Source organism: Maniola hyperantus, chromosome 11, assembly GCF_902806685.2.
Source record: "Maniola hyperantus chromosome 11, iAphHyp1.2, whole genome shotgun sequence".
NCBI lineage: Eukaryota > Metazoa > Arthropoda > Insecta > Lepidoptera > Nymphalidae > Maniola > Maniola hyperantus.
The window spans coordinates 2298520-2315567 of record NC_048546.1 but is presented as its reverse complement, the minus strand read 5'-3'; the positions used below and the strand labels follow the sequence as shown (position 1 = coordinate 2315567).

The 17048-nt window shown below is 37.5% G+C and overlaps 1 protein-coding gene across 1 annotated transcript; it reads right to left on the bottom strand.

The window, feature by feature from the left end:
* Nucleotides 1–3257: 3257 nt before the first annotated feature.
* LOC117986544 (activator of 90 kDa heat shock protein ATPase homolog 1) lies at nt 3258–10076 on the bottom strand. Its single transcript, XM_034973385.2, has 5 exons — nt 9458–10076; nt 7990–8122; nt 6931–7164; nt 5978–6147; nt 3258–5535 (listed from the first exon to the last, which is right to left on the bottom strand). The coding sequence occupies exons 1-5, from the start codon at nt 9812–9814 to the stop codon at nt 5404–5406; spliced, it is 1026 nt and encodes a 341-aa protein (XP_034829276.1). The 5' UTR covers nt 9815–10076; the 3' UTR covers nt 3258–5403.
* Nucleotides 10077–17048: the final 6972 nt, after the last annotated feature.

The following is a 17048-nucleotide window of genomic DNA, read 5'->3' as shown; positions in this document are numbered from 1 at the left end:
CAAGCAACAGTTGTACCACTGGATAATTCCTTGCCGATCATTTCAAGCAAAGAATGGGAATATATTAAGCAAATGTGCTTAACATTAAAACCCTTTTACGAAGTGAGCAACGTTATGAGCGGAGAAAATCATCTCACTGCAAGCACCGCGATGGTACTCACTTCGAATCTTATTTCAATTTGTGACAGTCTGTCCTCAAAGAGAGATCTTTATACGCCTGTCTCAGAATTGTTGGAAAAACTGAGAGAAGGTTTGACCCAAGAACTTGGCGATATCCAATACAACATAAACATCGCCATATGCACTCTATTGGATCCTCGTTACAAAGACGTGGCATTCCCTGAGACTTTGTCATTAGAGCAAACAAAAAGATACGTTTTAACACTAATGCAAAGTTTACATACCGATGACGATACAGAAGAAAATATCGATAGTGACGACGTATTGTCAATATGGGGTGAATTTGATTCGAAAACAACGTCGTCGAATGCCCCTAAGACGGCGGAAACCAAGGCTCGAGAGGAGCTGGATATGTTCTTGAAGGAGACGGTCATACATAGGAAGCTTTGCCCCTTAACATGGTGGCGCACAAACAAAAATGTATACCCGGTGTTATATAAAATTTTCAAAACCAAATGCAATATAGTGGTTACAACAGTACCCTGTGAGCAGGCATTTTCAGAGACGGGCTTTGTCTTAAATGACAGAAGAACCTGCCTCACCACATCTAAAGTGTCTCAAGTCATGTTTTTAAATGTTAATAAAACCAATTGAATTACTGAATTCACGGCCAAAAATGCTGGAACAACATGAGAGCGCTCCAAACGCTTAGTCACTGTTTTTGTCATTTACTTTACTATTGTATGGACAAAAAAGCGATTCGATATCCATTAGAACGAAGATAGGCGAAGATGTGTTTAGCAGACTGATCAGACTACACACAACAAAAAAAGAACAACAAAAGAAGAACAAAAAAGAAGTCATTTAACAATTTAAATGACTTCTTTTTTATTCATTATAGGCGCACGCTTGACCACGATCACACCTGATGGGAAGTGCTGATGTGGGCTAAGATGGGACGCGTTGATTAAAAGGTGCCTATTCGCCTATATAAGACGTTATATTTTTTCCCCATCATTTATCAGTAGGTAACCTAATTAGTCGGCTAAACACATCTCCGCTCTTGTGGATTCCTTACCTATGTAAATTATAACAAAATATTAAAAATACTGGCAGCCAATCACTGGAATTGATCAAATGGGCCGAGGTGTTAATCATTTTATAGCTCGCTGCAAGCGCCCTAACTGTACCTACTATGTAGCTTTGAAATACTGTGACCCAATTTGCAGCGAAATATGTTGGTAGGTAAGTATATTTTGTAATACATGCTTAAAAACAGATTAAGTGGTTTTTTAAAGAGGCAGAGGCGTCTTTACCTATGGTGCAGGGTGTGCGGCGCACACGGGCGCCGGGTCTAAGGGGGCGCCGAGCGCCCTCTAAATGCGACACCTCCAAAGATGCGTCGATGCCGGCGCTCTCAAAGACCCTGCGCTCGTGTTATCGCGACGCCGTCATCATTTAAAATTGCACCATTTGCATCCGAATTTCCGTTTGAAAATATAACTGTTAGTATTCCATTTTGACCCTACTCCTACTAGACTAGAGGGCGCCAGGGTACTGGTTGCACACGGGCGCCACAAGGGCTAGAGACGCCTCTGTAAAGAGGTGCACTGTTCTAACGTCCGTTTAAATTGTAAGCATGAGACTTGAATTTTTAAAATGTCGCAAATTATTTTACCCTGTTCAAAAACTTTTTATGATAGGTAACTAGGTACCTGCCTTCTTGTAGTTAAGGTTATAAAATGAAACAGAAGTTCCTACCTAGTTAAAAACATTCAAATATTAATATCTAACATGACATTGATATATTTGTGTGGAAATAAATAACAAATGTCTGCTTAAGTTATTTTTAGTTATTATAGATTTATATATGATTTTCTAAAACATGCAGTTTTAATTAATTTTAAACGCCCTCGCTATTAGTACCTACTTACCTTATGCAAAAGTTAATAGGCAGTGCACAGGTAAACGAGGTAAACATCGGGTAACTTGATTAGCGAATCACCCGCTGCGCTGGTGAGATCGAGGAAGTGGTAATCCGATGCGTGCGAGCGCAGATGACTTGCTAGTGAGCGGGGCGTCCCCCGCCTCATGCCCCGATTGCCATCTCAACCTGTCGCGGACTACTTACGTATTTAGTTAATTGGTTGACCGCTTCTGTTATTGATTAACCAGATGAAAAGTATCAACAACACATAAACAAACATCCCGTAAATGGGTTCAATAATTACTAAAGAACTACGGCTAAGGCACAGAGAGCTCTGGAGATACGGAACCCTAAAAAAAGTTCGGAACGTTTAGATGGGTGCCCAATGAGTCACACTCAAACGTGTCACAAGTGTGGCCCATTGGGAATTCATCGAAATTTTTCTCCCATCGTTAGGTAGGTACCTTTCAAAGTAAAGCCTGTGCCAGACGTAGCTAAAATATAAATTGTTTGTGTTGTCCTACCCATATAAAAGAAAAGCATTTATTTCATAACTAGACGATGCCTGCGATTTCGTCCGCGTGGATTTAGGATTTTAAAAGTCCCGTTTGATTTTCCGGGATAAAATTAGTCTATGTCCTTCCCCGGGACGTAAGCTAACTCTACCAAATTTCATCAAAATCTGTTAAAATGTTGGACCGTGAAAAGCTAGCAGAAAGACAGACACACTTTCGCCATTTATAATATTAAGTAGTAGGTAGGTAGGTATATGGATACACTGTGTTAAAAAAAGTTTTTATTTTATTTGCAAATTTTTTTTACAGGATAGGTAGGTACTAGAAACAGGTTATAAAATGAAATAAAACAGCATTAAGTAGAAATACATTGTTGTTGGGTACTTATAATATCCGACATGACGTCATAATGTGTGGAACAACTAACCTGCAGATCCTGTTTACAGCTTGGTTAACAGGTAATTCCATGATATCTGTTATTTAATAACATAGATAAGCCATAATTTATAACTACCATTAACAATCATTATAATTAAATAAATTACAATATACTTAAATAAATTTTCAAAATATATAATTAAGATTTTTCCGAAACAACGTCAATCAAAAAGCGCGCTCCACCGAGGTGATTTGCTAACTCAGTGTAAAACTATTCAGTTTTGAGATGATGGCTGTTCTGGCTTTACACAGATGGCTAATCTGTGTAAAGCCAGAACAAAAAAAAAACTGATAGGCACCGAGCTCATTAATTGATATTCGATGGTCCTACATTGCTACTTCACTGAGTGATATTAAAATAGTTTTTCGTAGTAAACCTTCAATGGATTAAAAATAAATGTCAAATTAGCTCAGTAGCTATCATTCAGTTTTACACTGAGTTAGCGAATTGGGTATTTTACTACTTTTGAATTTGATTAATATTATTACTTTATTATAAACTAGGATAAAAATAATGACGTACGCTGAAAAAAAATATTAAAATCCAACAAAGATTTACAAAGTTACAGGCATTTTAATTTTGGAGTGGGAGGGTCTTCTATCCCTTTCTCGCAAAACGAAAATTTGTATAACCGCACGAAGCTACTACGGCATTTGTCAAAATGACGTCATAATTCTATATCGCATCTCTGTCTAATCAGAAATATTTAAATGCTTATAACTTTTTTGTTATTTGATCGATTTAATTAGTTTTTTCAGTTTTCGTCATTATTTTTATCTTAAAGTTTAAAAAAGTAATAAAAAAATTGGAGTCAAATACCCAATTGGTAGGCTGGTTGCTCCGTGGTCAAAAAGACGCCGAAATATAAAGCCCACTTAGATGCTGTAATAATAGCCCAAGCCAATTTGAATGAAATTGAAAATTAAACTGTGGTTTTGATTTTTGGCAGATGTGTCCCCTTATGCCCTTAGAGAAGTAGGTATCTCCTCAAAAGTCCCCACCTCTTGAACGTCGGCTTCCCCTTCTTTCTCCCTCAAACGTGGGAGACATAGTTGTAGCAATTTTCACAAAATCTATTACAACTCATAGAACTATAAATACTCTATGAACAAACCGTAAATAGCAAAAACTATTCTAAATAAATTATCTACAAATGGTATTCAGTTCATTTTGATAAAACTAATAGTTTGCAAATATTCCTTCATTGCCTTCTAGGGGTTGGGACTTTTGAGGATATACTTCGAAGAGACACATGCCAAAAATCAAAACTACTTTATTTATTTTGAGGTTAATGTCTATTATGCCTGTACTATGTAATTTTCAGTATTCCAGCTAGACCGTGCGTGGAGAGCATGGTATAGTCCGTACAAAATCAGGACTCACTCGCCATTTTAACTCTCTGTCAAATGTCATGACAAAAGTACGGTTCGCCTTTAAAATAAGGATTAGAATCATACTTTTGACATGACAGTTGACACAAAGTTAAAATGGCGAATCTCATTTTGTATGCATAATAAATGTCAAATTGCTTCTCCTATTGGATTATAAGATTGAGATTGAGGGAATTGAAAGTGCACCTGTTTGTGGTATTATAGTCTGATTTTTAATTAAGTAATTCGATGGAATCCTGACAGTTGTAATTTTATACATGGGGTGGGTTATTTGTATGAAAAAACAGAGTTACCAGCTGAACTTTTAATTGAATTCTTACCCCAAATTATAATAAAGTAAAAATATTTTATTTCTAGTTCTTCTAGGACAAAAATTTCTAAACGCACGCAGTGGCTAGTTGATTTTATTTCTCCAATATTAATTGTTTCAAACAAAATTAATATTTCGTAAAGTGTGTCACTTGAAGTTAATTAAAATCAAACTTACGCTTTTATAAATTTAATCCTTAGAATTCATAGCCTTATATTATATTTTATTCAAATTCATTGTCTTATTTGTGGGAACTGTTTTATCTCTGGTAACATTAAGAAACGTCAGAATCTCACGGAATTAAAAATCAGACTATAGTAATCAATATTGGTATAGTGCCCTGCAAACAACTTGGACCTGAAGCAGCTGGCGAACCCGGGAAGCGAAAGTCGACGTATCAACCAATCGCGTGCACCCGCGCCGACTGATCAACCAATCGCGTGCACCCGCCATTCGCGTCAATGCTCAAATTGTTTGCCGCGCACTGTATTTGCTTACTTATATATTTTTTTTTATAAAGAATATTAGCCACGTTAAATGACAAATATTCCCCTTTCCTCTCCAACTAAGCGTCAAGCTTGTGCTAGGAGTAGGTACGACAATAGTGCAACGGGCGGGGTTTGAACCGTCGACCTTTCGGTTTTCAGTCCACTCCTTTACCCGTTGAGCTATTGAGCAAATTAGTCTAAGGCATGCGTGGATCACAGGAAGGCGCCGAAGCCGAAAGCCCGCTTGATGCTGTCGAAGTAGTAACGTTTCCAGTTCTCCCTGGTCTGATCCACCTCCGCCGATGGAACCAGGTCCTGCTTCAGTGTTACTAGCGTGTGGTCATCCTGAGGAATTATTTAAAAAAAAAAAATAGTATGAATTATGAATTCTAAACATAATGGGTAAGTTAAGGAATAAATGGCCTAGTAGTGTTTTGACAGCGATCAAACGATCACGCTGGTTAAGCAACGTTGACCTCGGTCGGTAACTTAATGGGTGACCGACTTTGGATCCGAATTTAGCGTATTCGTTGCCCCCGTGGTGGCGTTAGGCCGTTGATGGCGGCTATTATTATCACTAATTTCAACCCTTATGGGTTAAATTTTAGTGTCAAAACCTTGTTCTCTTAGGGTGAGATCTATAGAGCGCACTTTGACTTTGCTCAGACTTAAGACACTGTTAAAACGAGACAGCGTTATATCGCTGGCATAAATCTGTCTCGTTTTAACATAATCTGAATAAATTTAAAAAAAACCTAAAAAGCTAAGCAGACTTTGATAAGGCTACCTTCTCGTCAATAGTAAAGGTGACTTCGGAGAAGTGCTGGTCGGGCCACTGCTTGTATCTCCAGTACTGCACGATCTTCTTCCCCGGCACCAGCTCACGAAACTCGCCCGTCACATTCCCGCCAAAAAGACAAAACTTTCCACCTTTCTCTGCTTCCATTTTTACGTGACCTATAAAAAAGATGATTAATATTAATCCTATCTTACTAATATTATAAATGTGAAAGTGTGGATGTTCAGATGTTTGTTACTCAATCACGCAAAAACGGCTGAACGGATTTGGATGAAATTTGGAATGGAGATAGATTATACCCTGGATTAAGACATAGGCTACTTTTATCCCGGGAAATCATAGAGTTCCCGCGGGATTTATAAAAACCTAATTCCACGCCGACGAAGTCGCGGGCATCAGCTAGTAATCTAATAATAGTCAACTAACTGTCCTATATCCTGGAAAATCAGAGTTTCTACAGGATTTTAAAATAAGCTGAATCCATGCAGATGAATTTACACATAATATGTTATACCTAGATGAATTCATTCGCGTGGATTTAGGTTTTTAAAAATCCTGTGGGAACTCTTTAATTTTCCTATGTTAATGTGTTAATGCTAATTAGCCTATGTCCATCCCCGGGATGTAAGCTAGCTCTGTACAAAATCAGTTAAACTGTTGGGCAGTGTAAAGCTAGCAGACAGAAAGACACATTTTCGCATTTATATCATTAGTATGGACAATATTTCGCTCAAACAGACCCTAAAATAAATATGGCTAATTATGTTGCACATAATCTCAATCTCTCTAAAATGAAGATCTGAATGAGAGAATGTATTGCTATCCTTTTCATAATACTCCCTGTGGAAAATAATAGCACCAGACTTAAACCTGTTATTAGCCACAATTTTTAGTTAAAATAGCCTTTCTTTAGCCAAAATAAAAGATTAAAGATTAGATACCTTGAGTGAAAGCGGTAACCATTTCTATTCGAGTCATCGCATCGTAAAACTCCTGCGCCCTACATTGGAACGTCTCCGTCAATACTATGTTCTTGGTATCCAGCTTACAGCCTACTGGTGACTTCTGGGCAGATATCACAGGTTCCATGTTAACTTTCTTGTTGAAACCACTGGTTATAGTTGAAACGTTATCTGGTTTCGCATTTTCTTCCCCTTTCTTGGGCAGGATCAGACCTGAAGTGCAAAAAAATGGGTTTTAAAGAACTATTTTTTTTATATTAGATAGCGTTTGGCTGCAATCAGACCTGCTGGCAAGTGATGAGTAGTTATGATCAAAATGAAAATCAAAATATGTTTTATTCAAAGGAACTTTTACAAGTACTTTTGAATCGTCAAATAGATCTACCACTGGTTTGGAATGTCTTTCCTTATACACAATACTTTGCCTATAGAAAGAGATTTATGCCAGCTAAGTTACTCATAATAACTGCATTGTTGGTTTAGTGGTTCGCATGTTCAACTGCGGATGAGTTCCTGGGTTTGATTCCCAAGTTGACCAAAACTATTTAGGTACTAGCTGAACCCCCCCGGCTTCGCTCGGGTAGAGTTTAGAAAATGGAGGGGGAGGTTGAATTAAATTTTTCTCTCCGTAAGAACCTTCCTCGTACTTCAAGGAATATTATAAAAAAAGAATTAGCAAAATCGGTTCAGCGGTTCTCGAGATTTGCGATGACCAACACATTTGGTGATTCATTTTCATATTATAGATTGTGTTTTCTGTTAAGAAATTCTCAATACTAGTTAGTTACTAGAAGTAAGCAATATTTCATCCCTGTGTCGCTGACACCACGTAAAGGCATGACTTCCTTGCTTTATCTCTCTCCTGTTGTATCAGATTTCTGTCCCATAGGGCTATTAGAGTAAAGAAATAGAGAATTCTCCTGTGTAAACTATAATAATTTATGATTTTGTTAAAAAAATCATAGTCTGGATATTGAATCTACTACTATACACAACCAACACCAATCAATAAAGTAACATAGAAATATAGTTGTTTACCTTTAGAGAATTCCTCTTTCAAGCTCCTGAGGTACTCTGACAGTTGTTTACGGATCTCCCCCTTGCCTACATTATGCATGAACGCTTTCACTCTCTGTGCTTCATCACCACTGCCTTTGATTGTCACAGTCATCTGGAAAAAAAATTATTACTGTCTTTAATCAACATTTTTTAAAGAAATCTGACATAAATATGAATAAACCTACAGCTCAATTTATAAAACAAAATTCATGCAGATTTCACACACCTTCCAGAACATTATGGAGAATTTTTAAGCATACAGGTTTCCTTTCATTTAAAGTAAAATTTCAGTTTACTGAGTTGGGAGTTATTTGCATTTTAAGAAATGCAAATAACTCCCAAAAGTTAAAAATGCATGCCCAGGATCGAACCCCAAACCCTCTGAATAGGTCAATAACTGAACCCTAAAGTCTAGACTATCACCTTTTTAAAATATAAGACCAAATAATCTAAATATATAGAAGGAAAAGGTGACTCACTGACTGACTGACTGATCTATCAACGCACAGCTCAAACTACTGGACGGATCGAGCTGAAATTTGACATGCGGATAGCTGTTATGACATAGGCATCCGTTAAGAAAGGATTTTTGAAAATTCAACCCCTAAAGGGGTGAAATAGGGGTTTGAAATTTGTGTAGTCCACGCGGACGAAGTCGCGAGCATAAGCTGGTAATAAATAAGAAAAATTGTTTTATTTGAGACTATAATGCAAATACAGTCCACAGTACAAAACACAGAAACATACAGAAAAACAAATATCACCACTTAATATTAAACCCACAACTTTCCATGCACATAATAAGATTAGACAAACACAACTTATAAAATTTAGTTATTAAAACTAAATTCTGCCTTATTCAATGTCTAAATTATTTTTGGCATATATCCAAAGACATAAAATTAACAGTATAATTTAGAATATAAAGAAACTAGCAGACTTGTTGAGAACTCTTGCCAAGGTGCCTGGACAAGAATGTTAAACTCATAAGTCATAGCCAAATTTCAACAATATTTTCAGTGTTTTAGAAATGGAATGGTCACAGACTTTTGTATACATACTTTTCTTCCACTTGCTCATAATTCGCTACTTTACTGAAGAAAGGTTTTCACTTCACTTCACTAGGACAGGACTGTCAGTCACCTTTTCCTTTTATAAATTTAGACAAAGATGTCTGTCTAGTGTCTATCTGTTTGTTACCTTTTCTGGGCTCATCCACCCAACCAATCTTGATGAAATTTGGCACAGAGGCCAAGCTTGCATCTTTGAGAACAATACATTCTTTATCTATACTTATATAAGATATGTATGCAAAGGTATGTGTATTACCTTTTTTCGGCTCAGTAAGTGAACTAACCTTGATGAAATTTGGTACCAACATAGCTAGAAGAAGAGTTTCCCTGGAGTTACAAATCTAAATCTACACAGTTAAAATGGATATACTTACATCAACTTCACTGACGTCATTCTCCTCTGACAAGTTCGGGATATGCACTTCCCCCTTAACCTTATCCTTGCCACCAGCCAGCAGGCCTTCCCACTTCAACTTAATGTCCCATTCATAGAAAAATATTAACTTCCCTTTCCTATTGTTAGCTGTAGCCTCTCCCTCTATCTTCTCAACTTCAGTGATCTTACAGTCTATCCCGTTTTGGGCAATTTTTAAATTGTTCAGTAACTCCTTCAAACGCTCTTGCGACCACGGACCAGCGTTCTTCTCCGTCCAGTGCCAGTTATTTACATTTGTAGCGTCCGGACGCTCTTCTACTATCCAACGAGGGTCTCCTTCTCCCCATTTAGCCATAGTCCCAACACTCCCAACCCAAATTCACACACGAGGTTCTAAAAAATCTTACGTTTTCAATCAACCCAAAATTGACCCGATGTTACGAACTTTGTCCAGAATGAGCACACAGCACACACCTTTACCAATTTTTATTGAACTTAAATATTGTTGGCTTCGTAAAGAAAATCTTAACGCCGAAGTATTCTCTTAGAATTTCGCTCGTCGCAGCAATTTAATTTGCAAATCGCAATTGGCAATATTCGAGAAAGGTCATGCTTCGCGAAATGGGGCTGTGAACATGACAGCTGACGCCTGACAGTGACAGTGACAGCTGTAAATAATGTTGCCATAGAATTGTACAAACACCCCCAAAAAATCAAATCTTTATATCTATCTATGCAATAATAGCAAAAAGAAATAAAGTTTGGGTGTAGGCGATAAGCTCTGAAACTACTCATCCAATTTCAAAAATTATTTCATTGATAAGTTCTAGACAGCTAGATTATCAATCGATTTTGATAAAATTTGGTACAGAGATAGCTTGCATCCAGGGGAAGCACAAAGATACCTTTTATCCCGGAAAATCAAAAAGTTCCACCAAGATTTAAAAAATCTAAATTCATTCAGACGAAGTCACGGGCATCATTTAGTAATATTATATACGTATTACGAACGATGACGCAGACAAAAACTAGTTTTTAATATTTTTATTATTTTATTATGCTCGCAACTTTGGAAGCGTTGATAGAGGTTTTTTTTTTAAATTCCATGGGAACTTTTTAGTTAGTTCTCTGCCTGCATGAAAATGCGTGGTCATTTTTAAGTATTTAAATAAATGTTTTTAGAGCAATCAGTTTAATTTTTTAAATTAAGATTCTGCCGCATTTTCAGGAAATGCTCATGGTATGGTAACATTTGGGTGTTTTCTGTAAGTTTCTAGAAACTTATTGCCAACCTCCAGACTATCCGGATGTCACAGAGATTCATTTTACGCATATAACATACAGAAGCTTTGCTAAAATAATTAAAATATTTGAATACTTAATATTATTATAGACTGTATTACATAATTATAGGTGATAAAGACATGTTTTTACTAATTTATATAAAAAATGTATGTAAAGCTAGTATTTCCGTTCCTAAATTTAAAAATAAAACGCCTGTGATTTGTAGACAAGCAAAGAATTACAGCGGCTAAGCAAAACTCCCAACCCCAGCAGGCACTTACGTTCAAACTCTATTGCTGTATGTAAAGTGGCCTAGGCTATAAGGCCTAGGTTTATCTTGGACTTGGCTTGGGCTCATTACGGGGCATCTATAAAAGCGAATGTTCTGAACCGTCCGCATTCGGAGTTCGGACCCTACTGCGACCGCAGCGGGTCATGGCATGGCAGGCATAGTCATCAGGGGTTACCAATTACCATACCTGACGATGGTAAATTAAACTACCTGACGATTCAAAAGCACTTGTAAAAGTTTACTTGAATAAAAATATATTCTATTCTATTCATATCATTTCCTGCGAGGCAGCCTGTGCAAGTTGTAAGCGTTCCGTAAAACTACACAAGTATGGTCCTGATTTGCCAATTTTTAAATTTGTTCTTTTTCCACTAGAGAATGGATTAACATATTTAATACCTATTGATGTTTTTAGATAAAGTAGAACATAGTAAGTTAACACCCCAAGTCAAAATATGTTACGTGTGTTATTTCAAGTATTAAAAAAAAATTAAATTTGGACCATTGTTGTATGGCATGTTGCCAACTATGGTTCAAATTATAAATCATACTCGGGACGCATATTGTGACACATCAGACTATAATTGGGTGGTTTGTTTGAATGCCTGAAGTTTAGTTTTTAAGAAAAATACAAAATAATGGGATCAAATCAGGTTTTATTGATTAAATTACATGTTACAATAGAATATTTTGCGAAAAATCTTTTAATCTCAAATCAAATGTTTTAAAATTACTTATCAAATGTTATATACACAGGAACATATTTGCCCAGGTTTTGCCAGGTAAGTTATTTTTACACACGACAACAACAATAGTGACGAGGTTCTTTTTGGATAAAGCAACACTCACTGCGTTTATGCAATCCCCTGGTGGCCCATATTTATAAATATTACAGCTATAAATGCCTACAATCGAAAAACCTATCCAACACAATATGTTACAGGTTATGTAATGACATTCTAATATCGTTGGCAAGCTTTTGGTGCAAACAGTTTTTGTAAATGTCAATTACGGTATTTCGAATACCCTAATACAAGAAACTACCCCCGGTAATGCCCACAAAACAAATATGCAACATGCAACCTGGTCACCTGTCACGACTTAAATGACACAAGAATTACTGGACCAAAACTAGTAGAAGTGGTTCACAAGGAAATGCCCAGTTTTATCTCCGAGCTTTTTCTGCGGAAGGAAAACGTTGGATCGATGCGTCTGATTTTCGACCCTCGAGAACGAAACAAATTTGTGAAACAAAACTATCCCGTCTGATTTGTCATACCGGTTCGTAGCTTTCTACAACAAAAGTTGGACAACCTGTCTAATTTTTGGGTCTGGCGGCAGCGCCCCACCTGTAACATGCTCGGTTGCGGAAACCTTGCATGCGAAGGAATGTCGAGTGCTAGTCTACCTAGACGACTTCCTTCTGGTCAATCAAGACCAATCCAAGTTATGTCTTCAGGCTGCGGAAGCCGTGAGGCACTTGGAACTTCTGGGCTGGCAATTCTGGTCAACTAAGACCAATCCAGGTTATGCCTTCACGCTGCGGAAGCGTGAGGTCCTTGGAACTTCGGGGCAGGGGGATCAATTACCAAAAGCCAACGTCCATACCATGTTGAAGACACCGGTTCTCGTCCGATCACCGAAGTTAAGCAACATCGGGATCAATTACTAAAAGTCAATTCTAACACTCACACAAGACCTACAATACCTGGGTATTCGTTGGCAGACTATAAGAAAATTCAATGTTCTTGCCCATAATAAAGAGTAAAAAACTATCAACGAGACCTTTGAGAGAATTATTACTGAAAAAATTCTGAAATCACTCTTCACGAAATGCAACGGTTGCTAGGACAGTCAGACTTCGCCAGTTTAGTAACTCCCAGAAGCAGACTACATTCTGATCAGATCCAAATACGCCTCTAACGTTTCGATAATATGTTTTAGACTGCTGAATCCACAATCGTGGAACAGGGAATGACATGGCGGCGCGGAACCACATGTCTCAGGCTGCCAATATGTACACCTAAAACCTGCCATCCAGTGCTTGGCGAATAATGCCTCTGATTGGCTTTTAGTGCCCAATTAAACGGGAAATTAATGCCAGAAACTTGGTGAGTGCATCAAAAATGATAGCACAGCAATAGAAGGAACTTTATGCAGTTATAGTGGCAATTGAAGACAGCACAAGAACTCTGTAAAAATCGCAAGTCTTAGTTCAATCGAACACTCATTCGTTCACTCACTCGTTCGTTCTAACGTTCATTTTAATGAACAAAGTCGTGGGTTTTACTGATTCTAACAATCGAACTCCCGCACATAACAGATTACATTATTGGCTCAAGGCTGTCACGAGGAAAACCTCCCACAGAGTGTCATCTTTTCCCTCAAGCGCCGTCCGAGATCGATTTGGTTGCAGCACAACAGATTACTGTAGTAGGGAATAAAGATGGTGTGATGTCTTTATCGACTGCAAAGATTGATCAGCAAGTTATAGATGCTTTCAACAGGTCATTGAGACATCAATTTAGCATGGGTGTTTTCTTCTCCAAACTAATTGCCAAAAGTACTGACTTACTTGAACCAGTGCAGCTGGGGTGTACTTAAATGTGGCACGTGAAAGACCTTTGGGCTTCAAGATTTGAAAGCAGAGCTCAAATGAACTATAGAACCTATCAGGGAATCTGATAGATGTCACGACATTACAGTGTCCACCAGACATTTACACGGAAGCTGAAAAAATTGAGGATGGGTGCCCAAATAAAGGAGTAGTCTATACGAGAAGTAAAGAACAGGTGCTTGTTGGAAGCAATTTTTGTCCTACCTACCTACCAGACATCAAAAATGGTTAAACTGGTGCGAAACCTGGTGGCGGTTAACTTTCTATGATCCACATGTGGACACTAGGCAATTATTGACGTGGCTAAACTCAAAATTACTAAACCATTTATCATACAGGACCTTACTACCTTAAGGTCCTGTATGATAAATGGTTGGTTAAAAAGCTCAAGCACTAACTACAGAAGCTCTCATTTAAGCACACACTTCCCGAGATATCTAGACGAACCTATATGGACAATTGTTGCCCTGGAACGAAGGGTTGACAACTGAAAGTCTGTGTCACCGGGAAAAATATATTATATACTTTATTTGGCCCAAAGACTGACACTCACTCTTAACATAAATACGGATGGACACTTTCAAAACATAATAGTATAACAGAAAACATAATTCTCTATTAATGTACTAGTATACTACAGTAGTACTACATGTATGTCTTTGACACAGGAAAATAGGTCAAGCAGAATGAAGTTAAGAATTTAAATATATTGTAATCTTTTTATCACCAACTGTAATGAAACTGAAGCCGCATCACGTACTGTAATAGATCACTGGAACAGTTCAGTTCTTAAGCAATGTGGCAGCATTCCTGTATCCCCAGGTATTCATCAGTGGATCAACAGTAGTTTCTTTGGGGACAGATAACCAATCAATGGACGATATACTCGTATCTCGTGGTAACTGGAGATTACCAGACACTCTTGTTGAAATCATTATTGCCCGGAGGAGATCTCAAAGTAACTGAAGCTTATTTTTCAATATAATCATTATATGGTCCGGTTTGAGTTTTAGTAATCCTTATCAAAATTACAGACATAAATCATTTAAATTGTTTGTCTTTTAGACATTATATTTTAACTTATTAACCCTGGTTAGAAATAACAATAACTTTAATAGGTGACAATGAATGAAGGGGACGTGGTTATTTGATCTAACTTAACGATTAATATTTTTGTTATTCAATTGACAGATTAACTCCCTTTGATTCATCATAGCGTTGTGGGTAATACATTTCACCAGCAGATAACAAACACGTCTTCATACATAAATGCTGTATGTTTTCCGGAGGCACATCAATATGACGGTTTTACATTACAATAAAACCGATATTATGTGCCGAGAGGGAAAACATACAGCATTGCAGGAACTTCTTCCTGGTGAAGACTATGACATCCAAGATGGCAGCGGCTCACTGCCTTGCTGGGTGAGACACTAGCGCCCCTATATCCGGTAAGGTAAACTACATTATTGCATAGGAATATACATGTTTATGGATGAAGCGCGCATATATGCGGTGAGTACATAATTGCTTCTTCATACATAAATGCTGTATGTTTTCCCTCTCGGCACATAATATCGGTTTTATTGTAATGTAAAACCGTCATATTTTGCGACCATTTTTATCAAGGTACCTACATTTTCACAATGCATCTCAGATCGAACATCGTATTCGTTAAACTGTGGTAATAGGGAAGCCAAAGTTACACATTTCTATTGCATGCTGGATAAAACTGGCTGGCTGCTGGCTTCTGAAAACACACATTGAAGACCTGGCGGCTGCCTAACTTTGTTACCCCGATACGCTTTTAATTTCAAAATTATCGAGCTTCTCGGAATTTTATATTTTTCACCAGCTTGACGCTGGGTCAGCACCATAGAGCAGAAACAAAGAAGAGATGTTGTATTAAGATTTCCCTATGAAATATCGAGTGACATTTTGCGGGGTGAGGGGTTGTGGAACGCCGCCCACTTCTTAATTTTCCATCTGCGGGTTAGTAGCAAAACTACTCGCTTAGCGACCTAACATCGATATATTGATGTCACTACATAGTTCAGCTATCTCACACTAGATGTCAATAATCTAGAACTATTTTAATAATAACGTATAAAATTACTTACAAATGAAATGTGATACCATTCATAGCATCAGAACGTCTGTCTGAATAACTTTGACACGATAAAACACAACACTTCATCCTTTTGTTCTTAAAAACGCGAAAACACACCGATAATACGAGTCTCAATATATGTGAACCTGACGAACGCAGACAGCATACTAACTAAGGCCCCGCCCACAGTGATGACGTCAGGACCTAGTTGAAAATCACAGTGCACAGTTGCTTAGGCCAACTCCTCTTTGTTTCTGCTCTATGGTCAGCACTTTGTTGCTTATATATCAATCAAACAAAGTTCCATTTGGCGATCACTGTAGTACTTATATGCACGCCCTCCAACTTTCCTTCTCATAAACTTGTCTCGTGACATCATTTCTGGAATAAAACATGTTGGTTTTTAATTATGGTCCAAAAAAACGTTAGGACCAAAGTTGAAACCTAAGTACCAAATTATTTAAAAAATCTTTAAAAAAAATTAATAGGTGCAATTACAGAGAAAACTATATGTCAAATACATGTTAGCAACATTACCTTTCTTATGAATTCAACTCCGTGTCTTTTTCCTCACTTTAGCCAGTGTTTACGAATAAAAGTTTGCAGAGTACTTACACGTCTTAGAAACAGGTTTCTCTCGCAGTAGGACGAATAAATTAAATTCACAACGCCATCTCACCAAAAAGCACAAAACTAGTAGACTTATAGGTTAAATCAAGTAAAAACTACGAAGCAATGTACTAGATGTCACTACAAGTCAAAAACAATTCGATTTTGTTTAAAGAGGTAGCAGGACTATAGTTGTGGCCCTGGACTATAGTTGTGTAGTTTTACGGTTCTTAAAACGTCATTAATTTTTCGGTTTTAATGTAAAAGTAGAGCCATGCTAGCCTAGTGGTTAAGATGTCCGCCTCCTACACGGTAGGTCGGAGGTCCGATCCCGGGATGACTAACTTTTTGGAGTTATGTGGGTTTAAACAATTAAATATCACATGCTATTGCGGTCAAGGAAAACATCGCGAGTAAAACTGCATTCCTGAGATTTCTCCATTAGGTATGTTCTAAATTCTCAAATTTGCTAATCCGCACTTGCCAGCAGCGTGGCGGTACCTAAGCCCTAAACCTTTCTCATTCTGAGAGGAGACCCGTGCTGTATAGTGGGCCGGCGTACGGCCTACGGGGATGGGTTGATCATTATGATGATAAAAAAGGTAAATGATAAATTCATTCGAATTTAATTTACTTATAGTTACTAACTGAGAAAAACACATGTTATCTCAGTGTGA

Bases quoted from the DNA above. Each gene is read 5' to 3' on its own strand.
- LOC117986544 (XM_034973385.2), bottom strand. From the start codon at position 9,814: ATGGCTAAATGGGGAGAAGGAGACCCTCGTTGGATAGTAGAAGAGCGT. The intron at 8,123-9,457 runs GTAAGTATATCC...TTTTTTTTCCAG, and splicing joins ATGACGTCAGTGAAGTTGAT to ATGACTGTGACAATCAAAGG. The intron at 6,148-6,930 runs GTATCTAATCTT...TCTTTTTTATAG, and splicing joins GGTTACCGCTTTCACTCAAG to GTCACGTAAAAATGGAAGCA.